A 13,910-nucleotide genomic window follows, 5' to 3' on the forward strand; every position below is an offset into this window, starting at 1 on the left:
TGTGTGTGTGTGTGTGTACTAATCAAACTGACACCATAGTGACACGTGTTAGCATCCATATAGCACACTGCAGAGGGATCAGGCTGTTCATCAACATAAACAAACCACAGAGCCCATGCAAAACACCAACACATTAGGAGATATCATCTTTGCAATGAGCAGAGTTTGCTCACTGAACATCACGTCAAATCAAAAGGACATCAAATTGTTCTTGCAATTAACTTTTTTCTTTTCTTTTCCGTATCTCACAGGAACGGAATGCCGAGAATGCCATTGAGGCTCTGAAGGAGTACGAACCTGAGATGGGAAAGGTGTATCGCATGAACCGCAAGGCGGTCCAGAGGATCAAAGCCAGAGACATCGTCCCAGGAGATATAGTGGAGGTGGCAGGTTAGCTGCGGCTGCACCGGGCCGAACTCTTACTGTCACTCACTCGAGCTAATTTATGCTTGGCTTGTCTCACCTAGCTGCTTTTATGCTCTCCTTAACACATTCGCACACACAGACGCACACTCGCACAACCTTTGTGAGCGTGGAAACACTCAATGCAGATTACATAAGAGTCTTTTCTCTGGATGTGGAGGTGCCAGGGCTGCTGTCCAGTGTCTGTTTGTGTGTGCATGTGTTTGGTTCTTTGCAAGTGGCTGTGGTCACTCCTTATATTTAAGGCCCAGTTGAATTTTCCACAGCTTTCCGCTTCCCCTTTGCTTTCCATGCTCTCAGTCTCACCACCTGGAGGCTGCCTGATGTTTGTCAGCTCCTCGCTTACACACAATATTCCCCTGCTGTAAACTCGCCCATGTGTGGGCAGCCTCTGATTAAAAATAGCCGCATTGTCGCTCTGGCTCCCAAACATCTGTGAATGCCAGAGCTGAACTGCAAACGCAGGATGGAGGAGACCGCTTTGCCACCGACGTGGCCGTTTTGGGTCGGAGGGGGGTGGTGGTGGTAATCCTGAGCTTTGCGTGACTGGCAATTTGTCTCAGGCGGCTCGGAGCAATGTGTGGGAAAGGAGGGAGCTGGCAGCCTTCATTCAGAAGCGCAGAGAGATTATACGTGCTGCGCTGGTGGCAGCGAAGCCTCGGATTTCAACGCGAGGTTGTAAAACTGAGGCGAAATCAATCATCAGTTTGCTTAACTGTCACCCACAGCCACACTACAGTTCACATTCTCTTTAAACAAATGTTCTCTTTCTTTTCCATGTCTTATTTACCGGTTGCACTTATTTAGCGTGCTGTTTTTGTAACTCATAGCAGTTGCTTGGAATTTGGGCTTGTTGCAGCCAGCGTCCTCGCAGCCAGACGCAGGCAAGCCCACACAGGTAGCAAGGACCGCAATGACTCCGCTTAGCTCCCGCCTACCGCCACTACCATCACCGTCACTGTCAACACCAACAGTGTCACCATGACAACCCCCCCGCTCAGTTCCACTCATCTCCACGGTGCTCAAGTTCACAAGAGCTTGAGGTTTTAACGACACCTGTTGATGACAGCGTGAAGCAGGGAGAGATGTGACTCCCATCTGCTGTTTGAATAAAGCCTCTGATATTATTGCTGAGTGTCAGCAGCTCCCATAAAGGAGGGGGGGGCACGCTGCGACTCAGAGGAGCTTGCTTTGTTGTTGTTGTTTGTTTTAATCTTCTGTGTTATCTGTACTATTTTTAGGCTGACTGTTTAGTAACTGCAAACAAACACGGTGGACAAAAACGTTTTTCTTTAATTGTCGGTGGGTCAAATAAAATCAAATGTGCTCTGACGAACTCTGATGTTCTGGTGAGTGAAGGCGCCTACAGTGAGGGCGGCGCCTGTGAGTGTTTCATTACAGATGTGCCCCAAAGCACGTCAGCTGATTGGATAAGCAGACGGACGCGTACATAAAGTGTCTGATCTAAACACATAGAAGTTTATAGGGAAAATTCAAATATATGTTTAAGAACCATATAAGGTTTAAAATGTTCACGGGTTACAGTAACTTGTCTCAAGTATCAAATACATTTCCAGAGCACTGGTTAACTGGGTGTAACTAGTGGTTTGTTAAACATACACATTCATACATTCAGTGCTTTGTTTTCTTTGACATAATGTTGTTGCTAGGCAGCTGAGGTAGGCAGGGCAGCACGCTCTCTTTAGAAAGGATGCTTGTTGGGGATCGCTCCAAAGGAAGCATGTCGGGATATTTCATCCCGTTCTCCAGTGAGTTTTCTCAGGCTTTCCTGGACTTTGTATCAGCCAGCGGTTATTCCATGCTAGCTTAATGCGAGGGGCTGAAGTAAACTGTATGAAGGTATTGGAAAAAGACGCTGTAGACCACAAGTGCCTTTGAGGAGAGAAAAGAGCATAAATGTATTTACTCAGGTTTCCACCGCCGGTGCCCGCCTGCCCTCTTGCTCCCTGCTGCCAGTGCCAGCCACGGTTACAGCACATTTGTGATTTGCGCCTCCACTGGAACTTTCCTCTTTCTTTGACTTAACTGCCGCGGTCAGGTTGTCAGGAACTCCAGGATTTACAGACAACCCGAAGAAAAGGAAACCTGCAACCAGCCATTCCCAGTAACAAGTCACGGTTATCCTGCATGTCACCAGGATGTTATGCAAGAACACCGCCTCAGAGCTGCATGTGTTGGATTCAGATTTATTAAGACGGCTAACGATAAAAGCCAGACAAATATCAGATTTTTATAATGTATAAAAGCCGTATTAGGATTTACATTTCTAGCACATGGAAAGTGTCTGTGGGAGGCTGTGGCAGTGAGGGGAGCAGGAGTCTGTGGGTGGGCGTTTGAAAAGTCTCTCTTTTCCTGCCCTCGGACACCTGTAGCCCCCAGCCATCACCCACACAAACACAACAACACCCACGCTCTCCCACTCGCGTTCTCTCTGAGCCGTGTCGGAGGTGGAGAAAGGTACCTCCGTCCCATCGAGATGAAGGCCATCACCTCAGGTGTCAGAGCGCTGAACAAATGTCATGAAGAGATGATGGAAAAAAGCTCCAGAATTGCGAGACCACTCTCACGTGTAAGCGTGCTCGTACAACAGCAGAGCCGCTGCCTGGCGAGGAAAAGCAGGAGTTTTGGTGCCGTTACGTTGAGAAGTCGTGATAGCTGAGCACTCTGAGCTGGCATTAATGAGTCACCTATTACACAAAGTAATGAGCAGCTCCTTCTCCTCTTCTCTCCTGCTGGAAGGAAACAACTGAAGAATATTACATCTGTCTGGAGTATTTGGAGCAGCTTCCCACTCCTGTGCGCTGACATCATTGTCACTGACTGCATCAGACGATCCATTAATCACAAGTCTGCCCTGTTACTATGAAAATATTTCCGTTAAATGTTCATTGTCAGGCAGAGGAAGTAATAACCATTTTGTTTTGGCTATGAATTATGAGTTTAATATGCAGGCTTAATAAGCAGACTCGAGACCGTTGGCGATGGAATTAATTTGAGCCTTTAACGCAGGGTTCAGGTGTGGTTTGTGTTAGAGGAACAGAGAGGACACAGAAGGAAATAATCAATCATTTTACGCGACTCCATCAAGGTTGTATCGAGCTGTTGTTTACCTGCAGCCCGAGCCTGGACTGAACCCACCGATGCTTCAGGATTTATTGTTTCAGCACGGACGTTAAATAGGGACGTAACTGAGTGTCCATCTGCAGAACACTGAAATGAGCAGAACTTGTTACCTGTTGTCTCTTTAACTGGTAAATGAATGGCTTCTCATGTGGTGCTTCTGCACTCTGAGCACTCAGTGCTTTATGCAACGTGCTCATTCAGCACTTTTTTTCTACATAAGTGCTTCCTGTCTAACATTCGAACACTTCCCAGCTCCTCGGGAGCATCTTGGCCATCTTTCCACTAAGATGCTAATATTTGTCCTGCAGACCGGATCCAACCACCAACCTTCTGATTAGCAGATGACGCGCTCTACCTCCTGAGCTGCAGCTGCCCCTACACCCTTTACTGGCGTGTGTGTATTTGTACAGTACTAATACTGCATCGATTATAGTCGTCTGAGGATTAAGGCTCTTTTGTGATGGGAGCAGAATGTGAATCATTTTCAGGAGAACACGAGCAGATCGAGGTTTTCAAATAGTTAGAGAAATGATCATTGAGCTGTCTACAGGTGCTCTTTCACACGCTGTCATACAGGCGCGTTTTTAACCCCTAACTGCTTTCTATGAACCGGTCACACACATCAACAGTGGATCGGTCGTCGCCTGATTAGCAGGTGACCCGCTCTGAGCTGCAGCCACCCCTAACTCCAGTTACCTGTAACTCCTGATGGAGTGATGTAAAGGTGCTAACACAGGAAGTCTAAATGTAGCCCAACAGAGCTGCTTGCTTTTGTACATTTGATTTTAAATCTCTTAATATTTTTCTTTTAGTTGGTGACAAGGTGCCTGCTGACATCAGAGTGACCTCGATAAAGTCCACCACCCTGCGCGTGGACCAGTCCATTCTCACAGGTATTTATTACATCTCACCAGAAGCTCCTCTCCATGGCTTCCCAATAACTGGTTGCAACCAAGATTTCCGTTGATGTTTTTCTCCTCACTGTGTTTGCTTTGAAGCACGGTCTGATAATCACCTGCTACACCTCCAACCGTCTCGATTTGTTTTCTGTAGGAGAGTCTGTGTCTGTCATCAAACACACCGACCCTGTTCCTGACCCTCGAGCCGTCAACCAGGACAAAAAGAACATGTTGTTTTCTGTAAGAACCCCCGACTCGTGCTTATCTTCAGCTTTCAAATCAAAAACTCATGTTGTCACAGACAAAGCTACATTAGTCCTTACATTTGGTCACGTAGTCGAAAGCAGTAATGGCAGCTATCACATTCTTTCACTTGTCTCGTGGCCAAACTCGTAGTAATCGGCCATGTTGCTGTTTGTGAGCTGGTGACGGAGTTTGTCTGTTTTCTCCCAGATGACGGCGGATTTGTGCTGACTTCCCTGTACGTATGTCTCTGTCCTTCTCTCAGGGCACAAACATTGCTGCCGGTCGTGCCATAGGTGTCGTCGTTGCTACGGGTGTCTCGACAGAGATCGGGAAGATCCGTAATCAGATGGCGTCGACGGAGCAAGAGAAGACACCGCTGCAGCAGAAGCTGGACGAGTTTGGCCAGCAGCTCTCAAAGGTCATCTCCCTGATCTGCGTGGCTGTGTGGGTCATCAACATCGGCCACTTCGGAGACCCGGTCCACGGGGGCTCCTGGGTTCGAGGGGCCATCTATTACTTTAAAATTGCCGTGGCCCTGGCAGTGGCCGCCATCCCCGAGGGCCTGCCGGCCGTCATCACCACCTGCCTGGCCCTCGGCACACGTCGCATGGCCAAGAAGAACGCCATCGTCCGGAGCCTGCCGTCTGTGGAGACCCTGGGCTGTACCTCCGTTATCTGCTCTGACAAGACGGGCACCCTCACCACCAACCAGATGTCTGTGTGCAGAGTAAGTGACAAACAGTCCTCCTGTGCTTCAGGCTTCCCAGGTTTACGCCGAGCATGCTGTCGAATACTGCGGAAGGAAATGAAAATCTTCTGTGACGATATTGCTTCTGACTGAGATTTCTTCAACTCAGCCAAAGTAGAGTAATTAATTCCACCTTCTATCATAGTGCCCGGCACTTCTGGGTCTTCCCTCTCAAAAAAAATGTTTTCCAGGTGAATACTTTGGGATTGTTGCTGCCAGTCTGTGCAATCCTGATCTTTTTGTCTCTCTTTCCCCCCTCTGAGGTTTTCTTTTCATGCACGTGGAGCTTAAAGAATGCTGAGAAATCCCTGTGGTGCCGTAATGTTTGGCAGATTCGAGATAGCAGCTGGCAGGAGCAGCACAGGCTGGCATGACCTAGCAGCACCAGCGCGGGCTGTTAGCGGTTAGCAGTGACGGGTTCCAGAACGTCACCTGAACAAACACAAGGCCCTGAACCTTTCTCTAGCTTTCAGTATACGTGATAAACACTGAAAGATTTTATCCACTGTTCACAATTCACAAGTGCTCGTATGGTGCACAGCCTCACCCTTCCCTTTGTCTGTTAGCGTGTGCATGTGTGTGTCGCTTGCTAACCGACTTTGCTGTAAGCGCAGAGTAAATACCAGCACTGCTGTTTGACTTGGCTCCTGGTTCGAGCTCTGCACACATGCACACCCTAATCTCAGTTAACACCTCTTGTCCTCACGATCTCCCATCTCACCACAATGATGACCTCGTTAGTCGAGCAGGGCAGCATCAAAACCCTGTTTAGACGAGATATTGTTGGCCGCTTATTGGTTTCCCAAAGAGGAATTGATTGTATTGATCAAAAATGATGCTCTAATTAACCAGTTCCTTTTATATATCTTGGGAAAAAAGCTTAATGGTGTCCTAAGAATAATGCAACAGGCAAAAATGAAGGGAACCCACAGATACTGGTGGATAGTCAGGTTGGACCCACGGAGGTCCACGTCGGGACAAGAAGAGCTTGGCTCTTTATGTTAGATGGAGATGCTATCGATCAACAAGATGAAATGCTGCTCTATAAATATCCCAACAGGATGACTTCCTATAGGCAGGAAATGAAAAAGCAACAGTAGCTGCTGTATAATCGGCGTCTCTGTGAATTCCTTTCGACCTCAAAATGGCTTCAGAGCCGACTCTCTGTTCTTGTCGTACGAACGCTCGCCCCTCCTTTCTCCACGAGTCGACGTGGAGCGTCTGAGTGATTAATGCGTAGCTGCAGGGAGTTCCCTCTGGCAGCAGGGACATGGAGGAGTGATCTCACCACAACCCTGAAATGCTCTCAGGCAGGCAGACGTTGGTAAATATTGACCTTCTGCTTCCACCTATACTCCCCGGCTTGCTGCTCTCAGCTCTCTGCCGTGAGATAAGGAGCATACACGTTTGCGTTGTTGCAAAGATGAATCAAGCTTCCGCTTTGCAGGTTTTTTTTTTTTTTTTCTTGCACCACTTGTTTCCTGGTGATAGGTCCGCTTCATATTTAGCTTCACTTTCCCCCTTCGTGGTGCTTGTATGCTGAACCAAGACTGCCTCCGTCTGTTTTTTAATGCTTTCTGTGCGTCACCATTTATACTCTGTTTGCTCAGGCGTATCCATCTGTGCTTATTCCTGTACTGGTCTGCAGCCAGTGGCCCTGATAATGCCATGTGTCTCCCTGGCCTCGGGGGTATCCCCATATCAGCAGGATTTCCAGGGATTCCCCTCTGCATCCTGACGTTATACCTCTGTTTTCCCTCCTCTCTCTCACACTCTGACCGGCACGCACTAAAAAGCCTTTCACAAATGCACATCAACAGCTGCTCACCATTCATCCCCATGCAAGCTCAGAGGAAATGAGTATGGGAAAAAACGTTTGATAGTGGTGGATCTCACTGTGCCGTGTTTCCTTGGAGACCACAGCGGATCAGATCGTGAGTGAAAACTGACCACGGATGAAAGAGCAACCTCATCTTATTCCTTCGCCTCTGCTTTGTGAAAGTTATTGTGCCGCTCTGTGCGCATTGTTGATTTATTACAGAAGAAAGGAACAAAGTCTGACGGCTGACCTTTGTGAAATAAAGAAGTGAACAGAAGGTCGGCGCTGTTTAAAGGGCATTACCTCCCAAAATGAAATGGAAAATCTTGGAATAACAAGTCCCACTTTTTAAACAACAGTGTTGTATAAACCCGGCTAAAGGTTTTAGCCACTGTAACAGGACAGCTCTGTTATTTGTAATACAACTGTTGGCTCAGGTTACAGAGTGGCCAGATGAATAGGTCCTTCACAGTCACTGCAAAAATGCAGCAGGGCAAAGCAAAAAGGTTCCCTTTACAAACTGTAGTTGGAAGTTTGCAGCCTGCTGTCTGCAGCTTTTAAACCCAGCAACCCTCGTCCTGGTTCCCTCTGATGAGCTTTGTTGCATTTGTGATTGAAACAGTCATAAAAAGGGTTAGGCATTCATTTTTAATGGTTAGGGTGAGGGGCTAGGGAAACCAATATGTCAATGAAGGTCCTCACTAAGATAGCTGAACGGGCGTGTGTGTGTGTTGCTAAAACATCACCGCTTTCTTAAACATCACTGCTAAATGAAGAAAATTTCAAGAGTGTCGACTGGATACAAGGAAAATAAATTAAAAAATATATAAAAATGACAGATTTGCTCACTGGTTCGAGCTGATCTGACTGAGAAACCGACGCTGCATGCTCCATCACATGATAAAGGTAACGGCCACCCTGCACACAGTCACTGAGTGGAGACAAAAAGGAAGCTTTTAATGCTGATATCTGAATCCAAAGTGACAAAGTCCAAAAGTAAACATGAGTCCAGGACAAGTCTTTCCCAGACTGGCTTTTAAAGAGGAGCTGCCCCCTGCTGGCCAGGAGTTTAAAAGAAGGTTAAAGGCAGCTTTGACCAGGGTTACTTTCAGAGCCAAAGAGCTGCATGTAAAGTCTGTGGGCCACTGAGTAAATGTACCACTCTGCTGTCATGGAGAGTTTTTACGTGAATAATAGCTTAAAAACTGCATTTTCTGCAAACAATGGCGGTCTCCTCTCAGGTGAAGTCTGCCGCTGATCAAGAGCTCCTTTGACACTAATCGGTGGGTTTAAGTCAGCGACTCGTACACGCTCGCAGTTACAGGAGAATCGAGAGGCAAGAAAAGGACTTTGTTCAGTCTCAAACTAAGTCGAGCTGGGCATGTTGTCCATGCATGTCTTATCTTTAGAAGTTTTCACAGAATATTGTTAAACGACTTGAGGTCAATGAAAGTCTGTTTGCCTAATGTCTGTCCCATTGAAATGAGCAGCGTGGACACAGTCACTGGGATATGGGCGATGGCGTATCCTGGCCCCTGTTCTCCCTTCTGTTTTTACTGATGCATTAGCATTAGCAGTACATCGTGAACTGCGCCTCCTGGGGGAAGTCTTGCCAACAAAGCAGTCAACAAGTCCTTGAAGTGCTCTGGGAATGCAGCTCTGTCTCCTGCTTTCACTTGACTTCTTTTCCATCAGTTCACTACAGCGTGTTTCGTAACCGGGACCGATGAAGCCAACTGCAACTCCCGTGTTGCTTGCATGTGTAGAGGAACAAAGAAATTGGAGAAAGGAGTGCCCGTACGGTGCAGACGCCGGTATGCAGTAGGGGCTGATGTTTCTGGATCACAGCAACACTTGATAAACAGAACTCCTCGTTTGTGTTTTAGCCTTAAAGACTTCCTGTTTACAGCAAGTATTTACTTTTTACTGCTTTAATATGTTCAGTACGTTTCTGCCTTGCCTTGATGGTGGCTAATTTTAGCCTAATGTACTTTGTAAATGCCATTACTAAGTTACTTCACCAGCACACTTCTCTGTTCTGGCTGCTTTCACACTATAGTCTAATATTTACAGTTATATCCCAGTCGTTAGCAGCCAGCTGCTAATCAAGTGCACTGGATTAGTTGATCAGCAGCTGTGCATCTATAAAAGAAGAAGCTCTGGCAGTTTGCCGGCATGAACCATTTAGGTGTGTGTTAACACAATGCAAACTTCCCAGGAGTTGACGTCCCAGCAAATTCCCAGACCCCACAGTTCTCACTGAAAAAAGCCCAAGAGCTACAGACTCTGCAGGCCTCAGCATGTTAAAGGTTACAACAGTGCAGTCAGAAAAGAGCCTGAACAAGTACGGCTTGGTTGGAAGGGTTTGGAAGCCGGCTCGCTGTAGAAGGAACACGACCGTGCGTCTGATCAAACCGCGAGGCTCCTGGAACAACGTCTGCACATATGAGACCAAAGAGTCTGAACAACCAAACGCAGCATATCAGCACAAACGGTTCAGCAACTGTGCGTGAGACAAGAAACAAATCTGCAACAGAAAAGGAAACGAATCAAAGCGCTGCAATGGTCCACGTCAGGTATGTAATCGGTTCCCAGGTTGCCTCCAATGCATTCATCTCAAACTTCAGTATGAGTCAGGGATCACCTGAGCCACAGCCGACCAATTACAGTTCAGCTACATTTCTTGATTGTGATGCAACTGAAAGTTTCCTTAAAAAGGGGCAAAAAGCAGGAGCGTGACTGCTTTGTGCTTTCAGTGTTTTTTTAGTTATTCACATTAAGTCACGTGTTCGTTATTATAGTAAGCTGTTTGACTTAGTTCACTCAGTTCCTACAGTAATCGCCAGCCGGTTTCTCTTGGTCCACAGGACCTCGTCAGTGGGTGGATCCAATTAGCTACTGAAAATATGAAATTTTCTTTTTTTTTTTTTTTACTGCTCCAAAATCGGGCCGACTCACACAATTTGAGCCGTCATTATCTTTTACAGCAGTGGACAGCTGCGAAACGAGGAGCAGCCACAGTTGTAACTGGCTAAAGGTCCCACCTCTGTTTGCTTTGGTCTTTTTCTCTCTCCAGATGTTCATCCTAGACAAGGTGGAGGACTCCAGCTGCACCCTGCACGAGTTCTCTATAACTGGTTCTACGTATGCCCCTGAGGGACAAATGTGAGTACCACCATTCTGGATTTATTACTTGTTCTGCCTCTGTGCTTTAATAACTCATTACATGGAAAATGTTTGCTGTTAAGCCTTCCAGATTTTTCATTTTTTTACCAGCAGATTCTACACTGAATGAAAAACAAGTTAAAGCGTCTCTCCCTCCTTTCCCAGCTCCTCCTTTCTTCTTAACCAGATTAAACATAAATGCAATAAATCGATGTGCTCTGAGATTTGATGCACCGTCAGTTTGCAGGAATAGTTTGAGTAGCTTTGCTTCAGTTGGTGCAGCATAAAAACAGCGAGCAGTCTCAGTTGGTTGTGTTACAGCACATGTGGCTTTAATTATATATGCCCCATAAGTCTCAGTTGTACTTTACTCCCAGTAAGCACCTTAATGATCGACTATTGTTAATGCAAACTTGGACAAACTGAATTTTTGACCCTTTTTGACGTTGCCTGTGACACTTTTGAAACCTCAGAGATGTAAACTGTGCAGCAGTGAAGGCAGGTGGCCTCTGAGCACAAGCGTTCAGCAGACAGGGGCAGGGTGTTGCGGTTCATTGTGTATATACATGCTGTTTGTTTTGCCGTTTGCTGACTACATCGCTGTGACTCTGGATGAACCTACGGTTTCATAACAGCAGAGTGTGGGTTACTGTGTGGGAGCTTCGCTAGCAACGGTTGCAGTCTCTACTGGGAAGAGATCCATGGTTGTCATGCAGTGAGCACACACACACTCAGATACACTCCTTACTGCCGTCCGAGCACGGTTTCTCCATCAGCTGTGGAACGTGAACCCCATTCATGGGTATTCGTGAGATTTCCGTGTGTGCAGTGAAGCGAAGTGTGACGTTTTATGTGTGTGTGTTGTTCTTTCAGACTCAAAGACAACAAGCCTGTCCAGTGTGGAGACTATGATGGACTTGTGGAGTTGGCCACCGTGTGCTCGATGTGCAATGATTCTTCACTGGACTATAACGAGGTCATTAGCACACACTTTGAACACTTTTAAGCTCCAAACAGATCCATCGGTCTAACTTTCTACGTAGAATTAGACGAATGATATTTTCCATAATTATTAGCCCTTAATCACACTCACTGCTTTTTTTCTTTTTGTCTAACTGAGCTAATTTTACTCTGGTATGATCTCTTTTCTCTGGTTTGAATTGCTTTTCTCACCTATTTGTCATCACCATGGTATCATGGTAACCATGCTGAGGATAGAGGCCAGGCATGCAGCACTTCTAAACTCCATCGTATCTGCGTCTGTTCTCATAAATGGCTGTTTCTCTGCTAATTTTGTACACTTTGGATAAAGAGTCTGATTGAGCCAAACCAGGAGAGAGACAGGAGAGTTGCAGAGGAGCCGATGCTGGAGGGGAGCGAGGTGTTTAATTCCCGTCTACGGCCAGTCGCACAAGCAAATGATGTGCGATGTGCCGTTACTGCTTCATCTCGACTGCCGGCTTAGTGCTGGCGAGGACAAGCCACTTTGCATGCATGACTCAAACGCAATGGTGGAGGTCGTGGCGAATGACTTGCAGATATCCTTTCAGCATGTTTGTCCAGTCAGTCTTGAGCTATTTTGACTCCATGGAAACGAACATGAAGCCAAACAAGTGTCTGCTTCTAAAATAGTTACAAATATTTAACATTTAATGCTTGTAATAAACCAAGTGTACCAAACGTTGAACACTCCAACTTTTTCAGTTTCATTCAGTGCTCTTTTATTCATATCCTAACAACAGCAGTCACCATAAGGTAAAGGCCCTACAATAATACAGAAAACCCAACAATCATATGACCCCTTATGAGCAAGTACTTGGTGACAGTGGGAAGGAAAAACTCCCTTTTAACAGGAAGGAAACTCCAGCAGAACCAGGCTCAGGGAGGGGCGGGGCCAACTCCCGTGACCAGTCAGGGGTTAGGAGAGGGAGACGGGACAAAAACCAGTCCAAGGAAGAGCTGATCAATGTGTTTTGATGAATTTTTTCTCTCTCGCAGGCCAAAGGGGTTTATGAGAAGGTGGGCGAGGCCACAGAAACAGCTCTCACCACCTTGGTCGAGAAGATGAATGTCTTCAAGACGGATCTGTCTGGACTCACCAAGGTGGAGCGTGCCGGTGCCTGCAACTCAGTAAGTTGCCACTGCTGCATGATCCTAGTGTGCATTTAAAGTACTGCTGCGTACATGAAGCTAACACGGTGGTTTAATAGTCAGCTGTGTGAAGTCTTGCTGACTTGAGATGAAACAAGTAAAAAGAGGTGAGCTAACCAGACCTCAGCAGGTTTCTCTTCATTTCTGCTTAAAGCTGTTTAAACTTGACTTCCTACTCAAACTGTAGACCTGATATCAAACTCACAAGCAGTGCGGCTCCTTCCTGCCTCTGTGCAGCTGTTGGCGTGCTCTTATGAACATGTCTGACACGATACAAACTTCATAGGCTTCTTACGGCTCAGTCCATATGCAGTAGGTGATCCAATTAGATTCTGGAGCAGACGTTTGCATGAATTTCCATATTGATGAGGGGACGTGGGTTTGCCAAAAACCTCACACTTTAAGTTAGTCAGTTTTAGGCTGACTCCAGATGTGCAGCATCCAACACTCGGAAAATGTAAAATCTGATTAGTTTTTAGGGACCGTCCTGTTTTATAGTAATAAAGAAGAACAAATATTACCCTTCAAGTAGTATTGACACCACTTTACTTTTTTCAAGGCAGTCAACCCAATTTTTTTTCAATTAATTATGTATTCATGTATTGGAGTGCCCAGTGTGAGTCAGACAGGTGAGCAAATCAGTGGACTGGTCTCTAACCTCTAAGACCTGAACTCTTCACAGCATTTTTAATTTATCTTTGATATTTGGGCTGATTTGACCTGATGAATCTAAAAACAAACAATTACAGCATTTTTTTTTTTTGCCCAATTTTTGTTTCTAAGAAAAATGAGAGCCACAAATGAGGGTATTTGTTTAAAATTTCAGTAGAACAGTAGCAGTATAACGTCCTCGTAAGTGGATACCAGGCCCTTGTAGAGCAAAATTGAGTATTTGGGTCTAAATGACCAAGAATGTGATGTCCACATATGTGGACGCAGGTCCTAGGAGGTTAAATGTCCAGTCAAAGATTTGTACAGACTTGTGTAATCACACTGCTGCACTGCCTATGAGGAGCCTGCTTATAAACCTGTGCCACGTCATATATATGATGAACGATGCAGGTTATGGTTAAGTGTCCGACACAAGGACGACCCATTTATTAAAAAAAAAAAAAAAAGCAGATAGTTGATGATCAACAAATGTTTGACTTCAGGGTGTGAGTGTTTGCTTGTGAGTCTAAAAACAGCTTTGCACAAAGCTAGTCTAAACGTAACAACAGCAGAGCTCATTACAGGGTTTTATCTTCCTTTTACCTGTAACTCTGAAACGAGCTGCTGCGCTGTCTTGGTTAGTAGATGGATAAATGTGAACCAT

General features: G+C 46.0%; 1 protein-coding gene across 2 annotated transcripts in view; it reads left to right on the forward strand.

Annotated features, from left to right (window-relative positions):
* The window catches only part of atp2a3 (ATPase sarcoplasmic/endoplasmic reticulum Ca2+ transporting 3), a 38,385-nt gene that overhangs the window by 17,068 nt on the left and 7,407 nt on the right, over window positions 1–13,910 (forward strand). For both annotated transcript variants that reach the window (XM_005740324.1, XM_005740325.1), the window contains exons 5-11: window positions 252–390; window positions 4,380–4,460; window positions 4,621–4,706; window positions 4,975–5,439; window positions 10,356–10,444; window positions 11,318–11,420; window positions 12,443–12,574. In XM_005740324.1, the coding sequence (XP_005740381.1) occupies window positions 252–390; window positions 4,380–4,460; window positions 4,621–4,706; window positions 4,975–5,439; window positions 10,356–10,444; window positions 11,318–11,420; window positions 12,443–12,574 (1,095 nt within the window). The remainder of the gene's footprint in view (window positions 1–251; window positions 391–4,379; window positions 4,461–4,620; window positions 4,707–4,974; window positions 5,440–10,355; window positions 10,445–11,317; window positions 11,421–12,442; window positions 12,575–13,910) is intronic.

Source organism: Pundamilia nyererei, unplaced genomic scaffold (genome assembly GCF_000239375.1).
Source record: "Pundamilia nyererei isolate P.nyererei 1_Seehausen unplaced genomic scaffold, PunNye1.0 scaffold00099, whole genome shotgun sequence".
In the NCBI taxonomy this organism is placed as follows: Eukaryota; Metazoa; Chordata; class Actinopteri; order Cichliformes; family Cichlidae; genus Pundamilia; species Pundamilia nyererei.